This window comes from Lycorma delicatula, chromosome 1 (assembly GCF_047948215.1).
Source record: "Lycorma delicatula isolate Av1 chromosome 1, ASM4794821v1, whole genome shotgun sequence".
Taxonomy (NCBI): Eukaryota; Metazoa; Arthropoda; class Insecta; order Hemiptera; family Fulgoridae; genus Lycorma; species Lycorma delicatula.
The window spans coordinates 403,061,600-403,075,230 of record NC_134455.1 but is presented as its reverse complement, the minus strand read 5'-3'; the positions used below and the strand labels follow the sequence as shown (position 1 = coordinate 403,075,230).

At 32.6% G+C, this 13,631-nt stretch overlaps 1 protein-coding gene across 1 annotated transcript in view; it reads left to right on the top strand.

Moving 5' to 3' along the window:
* LOC142317424 (dyslexia-associated protein KIAA0319-like protein) overlaps positions 1-13,631 on the top strand; it is a 153,909-nt gene that overhangs the window by 59,697 nt on the left and 80,581 nt on the right. Inside the window, exon 5 of the mRNA XM_075353979.1 lies at positions 12,119-12,195. Within this exon, the coding sequence (XP_075210094.1) occupies positions 12,119-12,195 (77 nt within the window). The remainder of the gene's footprint in view (positions 1-12,118; positions 12,196-13,631) is intronic.

Genomic DNA, 13,631 nt, shown 5'->3' with positions numbered 1-13,631 from the left:
TTTATCATGCAGTTTAATGTTCTGATACCGAGTAATTATTAAAATGTAAATAATCATAAATTTCACACTGATGCTAATGCTTATGTCGCTGATATGCTATATACTTGACGTCAAAGATTTGTTCATCAAAATTATACTATTGCAAAGCCAATTCTTGATCATTTTAATATAAAAACTGCAGATAAAGAAGAAAAATTTTGCGATGCATGTGCTGTTGGAAAGGCTCATCGACTGCCTTTTCCAAGAATTGGATCTACTATTCTACTAATAGAGCAGGTGAGATTTTTCAAGCAGACCTGTGTGGTCCAATTCAAGGAAAATTCATGGGAAGTGCCAGATATATATTATTACTAATGGATGATTATAAACACTTAAGGAAAGTGTATTTTCTGTCCAATAAGTATGAAGTTAGTAGTTACATAGAAGAGTTTGTTAAAATTTTTCAGTGATCTTGAAGAAACAAGGTAGTCAACGTCAATGCACAGTGGCTCATTGCCCAGAGTAGAATGGATCTGCAGAAAGTGAGAATAGAACCATCATTGAAGCAGCTCATACAGTTCTACTTGAAAGGAAATTCAAACTGTGGTTTTGGGCATAACCTGTGAATTGTATTCTATACATATTGAACGTCACAAGCTCAAGTTCAGTCAAGGGTTTCACACGTTTTGAAATCTGGCATGGACCAAGGGCATCAATAAAAGATTTACATATTTTTGGCAAAGAAGTTTATGCTCACATTCCAAAAATTTAAAGATGCAAAATGAATCCTAAATCAGAATATGGATATTTCTTAGGTTATGATGAAAGTTAAAAGAGCTACAGAATTTGGTTTCCAGAATCTTTATCAGATTCTGGAAACGTGAAACGTGATTTGTTCGATGAAACGTGATTTTTACAAAGAGAAGTGGACCAATCAGAAATGATGATGAAAGTCAAATAATGATAATAATCTTAGTAATTCTGCTGATTCGCAGCAACTAAAGGTGGGATAAAGAAGAAAAAGATGAAGATGACAAAACAGAAGAATAGCAGCACGTATACCTTTTTTTTTTCTTTTTCTGTTTAGTCTCAGGAAACACTGTCAGATATTACTGTCAGAGGATGAATGAGGATGATATATATGAGTGTTTGTAGTCTTGTACAGTCTTAGGTTGACCATTTCTGAGATGTGTGGTTAATTGAAACCCAACCACCAAAGAACACCGATATCCACGATCTAGTATTCAAATGCATATAAAAATAACTGTTTTTACTAGGATTTGAACCTTAGAACTCTTGACTTTGAAATCAGTTGATTTGCGAAGATGCGTTCACCACTATACCAATCTGGTGGTTAACAGCATACACATGTATCGGAAATAATAACAAAACTGTAAAGAAATGAATACAAGAAGGCTAAGAGATCCATCACTCATCAAGTCGCCGAAATGATTACAAAATTTCATTCTTGTAGCTGAAGGCTGGGAACCAATGAATTATCAAGAAGCCACAAATGATAATGTATCTGAATGGAGACAAGCCATGCAAGATGAAATGGATTCAGTGTATAAAAACAGTTTGGAACTGTATATCCACCCAAGGGAGTTAATGTATTAGGCCCCTTTGAATGTATAAGATCAGGAAACATAGTCGAAACAGTATTGCACGATACAAACAAGACTAGTTGTAAAATGCTATGTTTGAAACCTTTAGTTCTGTTGTAAGGTTTGAGTCGATACCTGTCGCACTAAACATAGCAGTTCAAGAAAATCTTTTGATTAGACAATTTATCATCAAAACTGTATTTTTGAATGAGAAAAGGGGATATATAAATGGCTTAGCCAGAAGTTTTCCCAGATAATTCTGGTCGAGTCTGTAAGTTATTATGTAATTTATGTGGATTTAAACAAACATCCAGAAATTGGAATCAAAAATTTACTAAAACACTTCAAGATTTTAGTTTGAGACTCACAAATGCCGATTCATGTATCTTTACTAACTCACGTGATGAAGATAGAATCATTGTTGCAATACGATGGTCTACTATTAGCTAAAGATCAAAGGGATGCTGATAGGCTTTTACACAGATTATAGCAAGAATTTGAAGTTACTGAAGATCATTCTGATATTTATTTTGGTTTACAAATTCAAAAAGAAAAGGATGGTATTATCTCGCCCCATCAATTAACTTGGGCTAATAAAGTTCTAGATAAATCTAATATGCATATGTCAACTCAATTGTACACCTCCGGAACTAAATCATGTAATGAATGCTGACGTTCATTTAAATTAAGAAAAAAATGGAGAATGTGTCATTATAGAGAAGCAATTGGTTGTTTGCTTTATCTGTCAAATGGTACACGTCCAGACAACTTTTGCTGTCAACAAAGCAAGTCGTATAGAAAACTCCACCAAAATACATTGAAACGCTGTAAAAAATACACAAGTATGTTAAAGGTACTGTGAATTACGGTTTAAAATTGAAAAAGGGTAACAATTCAAGCTTAAAAGCATTTAATGATGCTGATTTTGATGGTGAAGCTAAAACAAGAAAATCAGCATCTGGATATTTGTAAAAACTAGGATCAAATGTGCTTACATGGCGTTTTCAGTGTCAGTCTACAGTTGCTCTATCAAAATCTGATGCTGAATATATTGCAGGAAGTGATACTGTCAAAGAAATTGTTTGGATACATTAACTGCTTATAGACCTGAATTTTACACATCTCAATATTGCACTTTATATAGACAATGCGAGTGCAATTGAAATCACCAAGGGCAACGGATATCAGGTGCAAAAAAATATAGAAATGAACTTTCATCAGAGAAAAATACATCCAAAAATTATTCAAGTTAGAATATATCAACTCAAAATACCAGCTTGCTGACATACTGACCAAGACTGATATTTGAAAAACATTGTCAAATGAGAAGTGAAAAAGTAAATGTGTAAAGTGACATGAAGAAATAAATGTGTAAAGTGACATTAAGAGAATAATCTGTTTTTTTCTTTATACATTACAAATGTTTATTTAACTACATTATAATTGAGAAAGTTTAAAATAACATTATGTGTAAACAGGGGGAGTGTTGAATATTGAATATTAATTATGATATCATGTTTATAATGTTATATCAGATGTTAGTTATAAGTATGGGTTACAAGCATCTGTTACACCTGTTATATTGTTTGTTTTATGCGGCATTGTTATGCTGTTTTTCTTCTATGGCTTGTGCCATGTTTAATCACTTTTAATAAATTATCTCTTATGAATTAAAAACTCTTTAAACAAGCTGTTTGTTATTGATATAACTAATTAACATTAGTTATATCAATAAAAAGCTGTTGGGACAGATGTTCATTCTTGGTGTAAGGTGTAAATATTTTTTTTTACTGACTTTTGAAATTAATCTAAATAAGAAAAGCCGGAAGGCTGCTTTACCCCTGCTGGTATTAGACAGTTTACCACATTTTCATACAACCTCATATTTTCTGCATTATAGGAATGTCCTAGTCGTAAACTGAAGCGTTTTGAAAATTAATGAATGTGAGTAAGGATTGTATTAGTATATCAACAGGCAAAGCCACACTTAAAAATATGTAGATTATATTTAGGCTCTTAATAAAATACAGAAAATTTTAAATAATATTTCAACAGTTAAACATAGAAAACTTAAATTTAGCAAATGCTTCTACCTGAAAATAATCTAAATTTTGGTATGAGATCACAATATCCTAAGCATCTATAGGGGTAATACGAAACTTCTAAATGGAATAGGATGATTGAGACTTATCATTTTAGAGTTTGTAAAAACAAAAATTTTGATATAAAAAGAAACATCAGTACTAACCAGAATGACAGTCATTTAATTCTTTTCACAGCTAGTTTTACAGTTGGACTTTAGTATCTCTTAAATTACTGCTTAAAAGTAAAACAGAAAAAAGTCTTATTTAAAATCTTCTTTTTCCTGAAATAAAATCTTATTTTTATTCGCAAAAAAAAAATCAAGAGGATTTTTCACGATTGCAAAAAATTGTTTTCAGTAAAAAGCTACTTTTCAGATCACTACTTTTTGGATGTGCTGTTGTAGCCCATTTTCAAAACTATCTAAGAAAAAAAAAATAAATGGTCGTCATTTTGGTAAAGACATCATAGCCAGAAATTATTTCATCCAGATTTTATGTTTTTCAATTCTATTTAAAATGATGTCAACATTCTACCCTATTTATTTAAAATGTTTGAGTTGCTTCAAATAGGGGCTTGGAGGTGTAGTAGTCAAACACCGAAAAACAAATTGTTTTTAAGTAGCAGTACCTGCTAAATTTAATTTAATTTTCTGATAGTCAATTTTTGTTGATCAGCAATGTTAAACAATGCTGGTTTTTACAGAAAAAAAATCATGTTTTCTGTGATATCTTAACAAAATTAAGTTTTAGTATTATACAATAATGTTCATTTTTGATATTGTTTGACATTTCTTTTTTAGCTTTTCATATGTTGCAATTACAACTTCATTCCCATTTTTGACACCAAAATTACTACCCTCTGCAAGACGGCTCTTAATCATATCAACCTTAGTCTTCCTTAATTTAAAATTAATAAAGACTTCTAAAATTGATTTTGGTGCATTCATGAAACATCACTCATAGGATCACTGTAGCATTTATTTCTATAACTGTGCTAACATCCTGCACCATATAATACTACTGTTCTTACAACAGTGAGAGAGTTCGACTTAATTTTAGCTGACATCCTGTTGTAGAGAATATTCAGTATGTTTAGGCCGAGCTGTTTGCTTTCTTCAGTTAAAGCTTTATCCTTTCGAGTACATCCCAACCCCGTAGGGGAAAGACAGCTACTTTGTGACGTCGTCACACCACCCCCTCCGTTCCAACTTTACCGGAGGGGCTTTACTGGAGGTCGTCTTTAGACCCTCTAACTGATAAAATCTCACAGTCATCAGCTAGGCCTCGATCGGGATTCCACCGATGTAAATGCCTTGGCAGACATTTGCATCAGTAAAATACAAATCAAATTTCACCTTCACGTAGGCCTCAAACAGACATCTTCACATCCAACCTAACATGATTCTCTCAAACTAACCGACTGAAACCATGGAAGCATGAACCCCGCATCTAGTCCAGATTTGACAGCACCGTTCGTGACTGTGAATGCCTTAGAAAATGAACGAGTTTAAAGTTAAATCAGTGCTGCACTCATACCAATCAAAATTGTCTTACGCAACATAGAAATTCAGACCTGCACCCAAATAAGTCGACCAATTTAGGTCACTTAACAAGGACAATGTAACCTCATTCCATTCCGCGCAGGAGCCGGAGAAAAACCCCGCACCCCCACCTGATCCCATCATGGTGTCTCGTGTGGCATTACCAAGTCATGATCAGGACCGCCACTGACGGAGGGAAGCCATGCCTCCAGTTGCATGGATTACCATACCCCAGCAGTGCAGCCACCCCCACCAGTGGGAGCCTCAAATCAAATCACAAACAATACTAATATAACTGTGGCACGATGCCAATGCGTCTACCTCCAACCAATCCAATGCCTAAGCTGGAACCCTAGCCATCCGGGATCCTACCACGATCTAGTACCTCGATTTAACTCCCTCTGCAGACCTACACATCACAAGGGCACGAAGAAAACCAGCCATTATAGATCACTCCTTGCAGATCATCCAGTTAGTACGGAGATCCAGAAAGGAATGTATTCTCTCAAGTTTTCTAACAGTTTGTGAATGTTTGACCTTGTATCAGGGACAGACGTAGAGGACGTGGTACACTGTTTCATCGGTCCCACAATCTGGGCATTGACTCGAATCCACCAAATGAAACCTAGCCAAACTCGCTTGAAATGCACCATGCCCGGAGAGAAACTATGTGTTATACTGATTGGGGGAGACCCATCCAATCGCACCTAAATCAGACAGTATAGGAAATATGCGTGTAGCAACCTGTGGGGGATTCGTCCCACTGACCTGCCAAGACGCAAGGCCCCGGTCTTTAATCTCCTGCTTTTGTTCTGACGTCAGTAAGTTATTTACTGTGGAAATGTAGCGTTCCTTACTGTCATTAGCCAAGATATCGATTGATTTGATTCCGGTTATAACACAGACTGCCTCCTGCACCTTTCGAGTAAAACAAAGAAAGTTAACTGTCTTCATACTTAGAGAAAGTGATTTTATATTCATTAACAGTCAGTGTATCATCTGCTCAAAGGGTAACTTGAAGGTCAGCTGTTTTCTGGGTGCTAATGTTGGTTTTTCTTTCTACATTTTGTTCCTTGAAAGCGTGCAGCAAACCAAAACATAACAGTATATGATTATTCTTATTTAATTTAATTCAGTGCAATCCATCTGGGAAAAACACTTCTGTATATTTTTATTCTAAAAATGAAGTAAGAATAACTTGTAGTTAAAAAATTTGAAAATTGTGAAAGAATGATGTATATATCTATATAGGTTTACCTTATAGGTTATACCTTAAAAATAAATAAATATATATATATCTATATAGGCTTACCTTATAGGTTATACCTTAAAAATAAATAAATAAATATATATATATATACCTTAAAAATAAAGATTTAAAAAAATATGTTACTGCTATATTAAAATTTCATCAAGTAAATCAGAAAAATATTTCTTACGTCAGTGTATTTCTTCAGTACAGAATAAGCTACTAATCTATTGACCTGTTATCAATGTTTCCCAAATTTATCACTTTATCTTCAGTAATATTTTCACACACACTATCTGCTTGCTTCCCGTGCTTTTTTCTTCTTTAACTACATGTTGAATGCAATTTTTCCAAGCATTTGCACCTACTCTATTAACATCTTCTATCAGTAGATTTTTTACATCATTTAACTGAATTTTGTGTTATTACTCCCTGTGTAGCCTGTTGTACTTTGAATTATGCTAATGTCATTTCTGTCAGGTTAAAATTACAATGTATAGAGAAATTGCAATGATAAAATTTTTTGATTTTGCAATTTCATGTACTTCGTAATGATATGTTTGTTTAATTGATTTTACTGTTTTTAAAAGTTCTACTTTTAACAATGTCTTTGGTGTACGCAATTTTAATCACTCGGCGATTTCTGATTTTCGAGTCAAAGCATTTGGAATTTTTTCATTTTTCAGGCAATGGTTCAGCATATTATCCATTATTATGATAATTCCTTCAGCAACAATTTTGACTATTTTTTAAACCACTCCATAAAATTGTCACCATTCATTTCATCATGATACTCTTGGGAAGATCTGGACTATTCATAAACCACTGTTCAAAAACCCATTTTCACTTACAACATGCGTTACTTATTAATCTTTTACCTTTTCCACCAGGGTCTTCACCCAAGTTGACAACCTTTGATAAAAGTATCTTTTTGCACGTTTTATTTCTGTATCCACCCACACCTTTTCCGGTACATGTCCTGCATTAACTTAAGTTTCATCTATGTGATAAATTGCTTTACCCTCTTCATGAGATCGCTTAATTTCTTTTAAGTATTCCTTACTTCATGAAATAATATTTCTGTGTTCAATCAATGAACAATTATTTTTGTAGGTATGAAATGAAAATACATTGATTTTAAAACATTATGTAATGTACTTCTAGAAAAATTCAGCAGTTCAGAATTAGTATTTTAGTATTCAAAGTGTTTCATATTTTGTTCCAAGTTAGGAAGCTCATTATTGAAAAAAAAAAATGGAACTTTTTCTCATAGTTTCAATATAATTGTTCAACTTTTCAATCATTTTCATACGGTTTTGAGTCTTTTTGGGAATAACATTTTACCATAAATTATGTGTATCTTTATTATATTGTTATCCTTTGCAAAAACCTGTTGCACTACTTGCTTTCCAAGCAATGTCTCTGACTGAACTTTCAGGGTAATCTTGTTTTAAGGTTATCTATTTGTTGCCGATTATTTTTTTCAAACCTAATCAAGGGTATTCCCAGTTCATGTTTCACAATAGAATCAGTTGTTGTTAAAACCTGATCGGTACAAAAACACAGGGTAAATTAAAATGAATGAAAATAACTTGAATTAAACTGTTATAAAAATGAAGTATAAAACTGTATTGTATGATACAGAGTAACACAGTAACACACGAGGTCTGTAAATAAAGTAATGAGACTTTATATATAATCATCTTCAAAATAGTTCCCCTGAGAAGCCATGCAATGCTTTAAATGGTTTTCCCACTCTTCACAGCAGTTTTGGAACTCAGAAACCGGAATATCCTTCAAATGGTTGGTTACATTTTTTTAATGTTTTCTACTGTTCCAAAATGGTGTCCATTTTGGTGTTTTTTTTAAAGTTGCAGGGACTCAAATCAGGTGAATAAGGTGGTTGAGGAACTACAGGAATGTTTTTCTTTGCCAAAAACTCATTAATTGAGAGTGCAGTTTGACAAGATGCTTTGTCATGATGCAGCAACTATTTGTCTTTGATGGCTGGTCTCAGATGGGCAACTCTTTTCCACACTCTTTCAAGAATTTCTCAGTTAACATATTGGTTTGCAGTCTGTCCTGTAGGCAAAAACTCGTTATGGACAATGTCATTACTATCGAAAAAACAAATTAGCATGGTTTTGATTTGCTCATATTTGTTTTTTTGGGACTTGGTGAGTTTGAAATATGCTACCTTTTGCTCTGGCATTTTATTTCTGGGTTGTACTCAAATATCCAAGATTTATCACCAGTAATAACATTTTTTAGAAAATAACGATCAGTTTCAATTCGCCTTAGAAGATCGCTGTACACTTCTACCCTGTCGTTTTTCTGTCCAACAGTGAGGGTTTGTGAGACTAATTTTACACAAACTTTTTTCATGTTCAATTCGTTTGTCAAAATTTGATGGACTGTGGTACGGTTCAAATTCAATTGTTCTCCAATTATTCTGACAGTTAATTGCCGATCATACCATATCAAGTCTCTGATTCGCTCAACATTGTTGTCACTTTTTGACGTTAACGGTCTTCCAAAGCGTGGATTGTCTGCAATTGATTCCCAGCCACCTGGAAATGCTTTAAACCACTTAAAACTTGGGCTCATGTCAGAGTGTCATCTCCATATGTCTTTTTCAATTTTGAAAAAGTTTCAGCAGCATTCTCACAGAGTTTAACAAAAAACTTGAGATTGCACAATGTTGCTCATAATTAGTATTGCTCATTTTTGTAATGCACAACAAAAACTTAAATGTCTCACGTGTTAACAATAAATGCAAAATATTAATACCTAGTATAAAACAGCTATTTATGTAACCATATCTTTACTAGTAACTTTAGTGTTGCCACTTTGGCTGCTAAACAAAACTAGTCTCATTACTTTATTTATAGACCTCTTAGATTGAAATACTTCCTTTCATTGAACTGAATAATTTATTGAAGCATTACTAATAATGTTATCATCAAACAAAGACTCAACAAAATGTTTAATTGCTTATCAGCATGTCACAGCGCCACACAAGTGATGTCATTATTAGACTACATTATTATATGCATAAAGCAATAATTGCACTTGCATGTGGGAGTAATAGAATGTTTCAGCCTAAACTACGTAAATATTACTCATATAAGCAGAGTTCATATTTATATTTGCTACACCATTTCCTGAGACGGATCTTAGATGATTAGTTTTCTGGGTTATCGCTGTTATGCAGTAACCATCATATCATCTGTGTATGTTTGAAATCACAGTGGCAGATAAATGTGTTTTGATCTGCTGCATTTTGAGAACCGACTCCTCAGTAACATAAAATGCTGATTTTGATTGATTAATGGTAGGTTGATAGTGCTGCATTACAAAATCTTAATCCAGGGAATATGTACTTCAGATTGTTTGATAATGTCTGAGGATATTAATTAAAAATTATCCTGTAGAACTGTGTAAACACTTTTTCCAAATGAAAAATGTGATATGTAGACACTTATTTTTCTCCATAATTGGTTACCTAATTGTAAAGATGTGTCTGTAGTATTTCATCCTTTGACAAAACTTTAGCTGATATTAATTCCTTCTATCTTGCAGTCTTTGGTTCAAAATAAATAAATATTTTAATCTGATTGGTTAATAATTTTTTTTTTTTGTCTTCAGTCATTTGACTGGTTTGATGCAGGTCTCCAAGATTCCCTATCTAGTGCTAGTCGTTTCATTTCAGTATACCCTCTACATCCTACATCCCTAACAATTTGTTTTACATATTCCAAACGTGGCCTGCCTACACAATGTTTTCCTTCTACCTGTCCTTCCAATATTAAAGCGACTATTCCAGTATGCCTTAGTATGTGGCCTATAAGTCTGTCTCTTCTTTTAACTATATTTTTCCAAATGCTTCTTTCTTCATCTATTTGTCGCAATACCTCTTTATTTGTCACTTTATCCACCCATCTGATTTTTAACATTCCCCTATAGCACCACCTTTCAAAAGCTTCTAATCTTTTCTTCACAGATACTCCGATTGTCCAAGTTTTACTTCCATATAAAGCGATACTCCAAACATATACTTTCAAAAATCTTTTCCTGACATTTAAATTAATTTTTGATGTAAACAAATTATATTTCTTACTGAAGGCTCGTTTCGCTTGTGCTATTCGGCATTTTATATCGCTCCAGCTTCGTCCATCTTTAGTAATTCTACTTCCCAAATAACAAAATTCTTCTACCTCCATAATCTTTTCTCCTCCTATTTTCACATTCAGCGGTCCATCTTTGTTATTTCTACTACATTTCATTACTTTTGTTTTGTTCCTGTTTATTTTCATGCGATAGTTCTTGCGTAGGACTTCATCTATGCCATTCATTGTTTCTTCTAAATCCTTTTTACTCTTGGCTGGAATTACTATATCATCAGCAAATCGTAGCATCTTTATCTTTTCACCTTGTACTGTTACTCCGAATCTAAATTGTTCTTTAACATCATTAACTGCTAGTTCCATGTAAAGATTAAAAAAAATAACGGAGATAAGGAACATCCTTGTCGGACTCCCTTTCTTGTTACGGCTTCTTTCTTATGTTCTTCAATTATTACTGTTGCTGTTTGGTTCCTGTACATGTTAGCAATTGTTCTTCTATCTCTGTATTTGAACCCTAATTTTTTTAAAATGCTGAACATTTTATTCCAGTCTACGTTATCGAATGCCTTTTCTAGGTCTATAAAGGCCAATGGTTAATAATAATAATTATATAGTTATGCTAAACAAGTAATAAAAAAAATTAATGACCAAGCACTTGTCTTGATGAATCAAGGGATACTGTGCTAGAATCTTGATAAGGGCAGCATAAAAAAAATACACATATCACATAAGCACATCAAAATATATAATATAGATTCTGTTCTCCTGTTATGTTCCAACCTGCATTTTATTTTAGTAGTCCCTCATAAATAGAAATGTATTTATTGAGTTTGAATGTAGCAGTTAAACGAAACTTAATCTCATTCATTCTTCATTAAAAAAAAATTAACACTCTAAATTATACAAAAATTTGGAAATCTAATTGCACTATAGGAAAGCACATTACTTTATAAGAAAATGCTAATTTGGATTTTAAAAATAAGTTCACAGGTTCAGAAGTTAAAAACAATTATAAATTTTTTTTATAGAAACCATGGTCTATTTGTCCTTTAATTTTAGTGAATAAAATAAAATTTACTTTGTAATTTTTGATGACGGTTAAAATAATATTGACATAAAATCAAAGTAGAAATTAGTTTATTATTATCTTCATTAATATGAAGACCTAAGGGCCAAAAACAAAATGCGATTGTACAAAAGTTGGTTGGCGCAGTGGTTGATATGTTATTATTGATGATTAAATTATTTGTAATATTTACTTATTTCTATTCTTAATATTAAGAAGTATAGTGGATTTAATAAGTATCATTTTAGTGTCTGTGAATTGAATTTGTTTGATGTTAATGTTAATTCGACTCATTGATTAGAAACTTAAGCGAATAATCATTGTTCATATATAAATATTTGTTTATTGAATAATTTGGGTATTTATTTATTATTTTATTCTGTATTTGTGTTAGCTCATTCCTAATTTTCAGATGACAATAAAACTTTCTTTGGCTTTAGTTTAGATTATTTTTCTTTTTATCTCTAGGAAATATGACTGGAACTTCAGCTTTACTACAGTCGCATCACTCTACTCTTGCGGAAGGAAATGGCGGAATCACAAAGGTGAGGAATATTATGTCTGAAACTTAGGAATAGTGTTTTATTGAAATTTTATGTAAAATTATATTGAATTAAATTTATGTGAAATTATATGAATTTATTGAAGCCCTCGCTGTCAACATATGAAATTTTTTATATACTTTTTAGTTGTTTTATGTCTACTTTCTTGGTTTTTATTATAGTAGAATTACGAGGGATATCTCTAAAGTAAAGACCACTGGGAAATTTCTCTCTTTAAGGTTAGCGAACCTATGTCATTCATAGCCACGCTAGTAATGTACACACTGCATTCTTATCTGAAAGATTTGCGTTGTAGTATTTTTGATTATGGGTGAGTTATTACGTTATAAAATGAATAGGAAAATCGATGTTGCTGCCGACTGTGAAATACGTGGAGTCATACGTTTTTTAAACCATCAAAATGTTAAATTGGCTGAAATTCATAGACAATCGGTTGCTGTGTACTGTGATAATGTAATGAATGAAAGAAACATTCTAATAACATAACATAATAACGGTGCGGCACTTCTTAATGGAACGTCACAAAAAAAATCCAAATGAGATCAGCTTTATAATTTTTGATGCGCTACACAGAAAAAGATGATGAGTTCCTTAATTCAATTGTTACTGGCGATGAAACATGGATATTTTTACACGCCAGAGAGAAAACGGTAGTCAAGTGAATGGTGTTATCCTCAATCACCAACCAGACCGACAAACGTCAAGTCATAGACATTTGAATGCAAACTGATGGCCACACTCTTTTGGGATTGGTTTTGCATGCGCTGATTGATTTCATGCCACGTGGAACGACTATACATGCAGAAACCTATTGCAAAACTCTATGTAATTTACGGCATGCTATTCAAAATCGGCTGACTCATGCTGTCGTCCTGCTGCATGATAATTCATGTCCACATGTTGCAGGTCTGATACGAGATTTACTGAGAACATTTGGATGGGAAATTTAAAATCAGCCACCATATAGTCTGGACTATGGAAATAACCATATTTTCAACCTATGGGGAAAATTAGTTATTTCACTGTTAAAATTTTTTTCACAATTCAGTCTGGCTTTTTTTTTTAATAAAGTTTTAATTTCAATTTCCTATATTGAATTTTTTCTTAAGTAATTTAAATGAATCTTTTCAGAATTAAATTTTCTACACTTCTAATTGAATAGAAATACAATTTAATTAATCGTTCAACAAATTTTTCTTATGTTAAACCCAAAAACTTGTTATTTTTTACCTCCAATTTTCATGTTTTACATCAGATTATCCTTAAAACTAATGGAGGTACAGATGAGACCCATTTTTTAAAATATTTTAGGTCAAAATCGATAAGATACCACAAGGAATTTGCCCCGTAATTTAACTTTCCAGAATTTCAGGAATTTTCATTTAATTGAGGGAACCGAAGTATGGGAAATCTTTTAC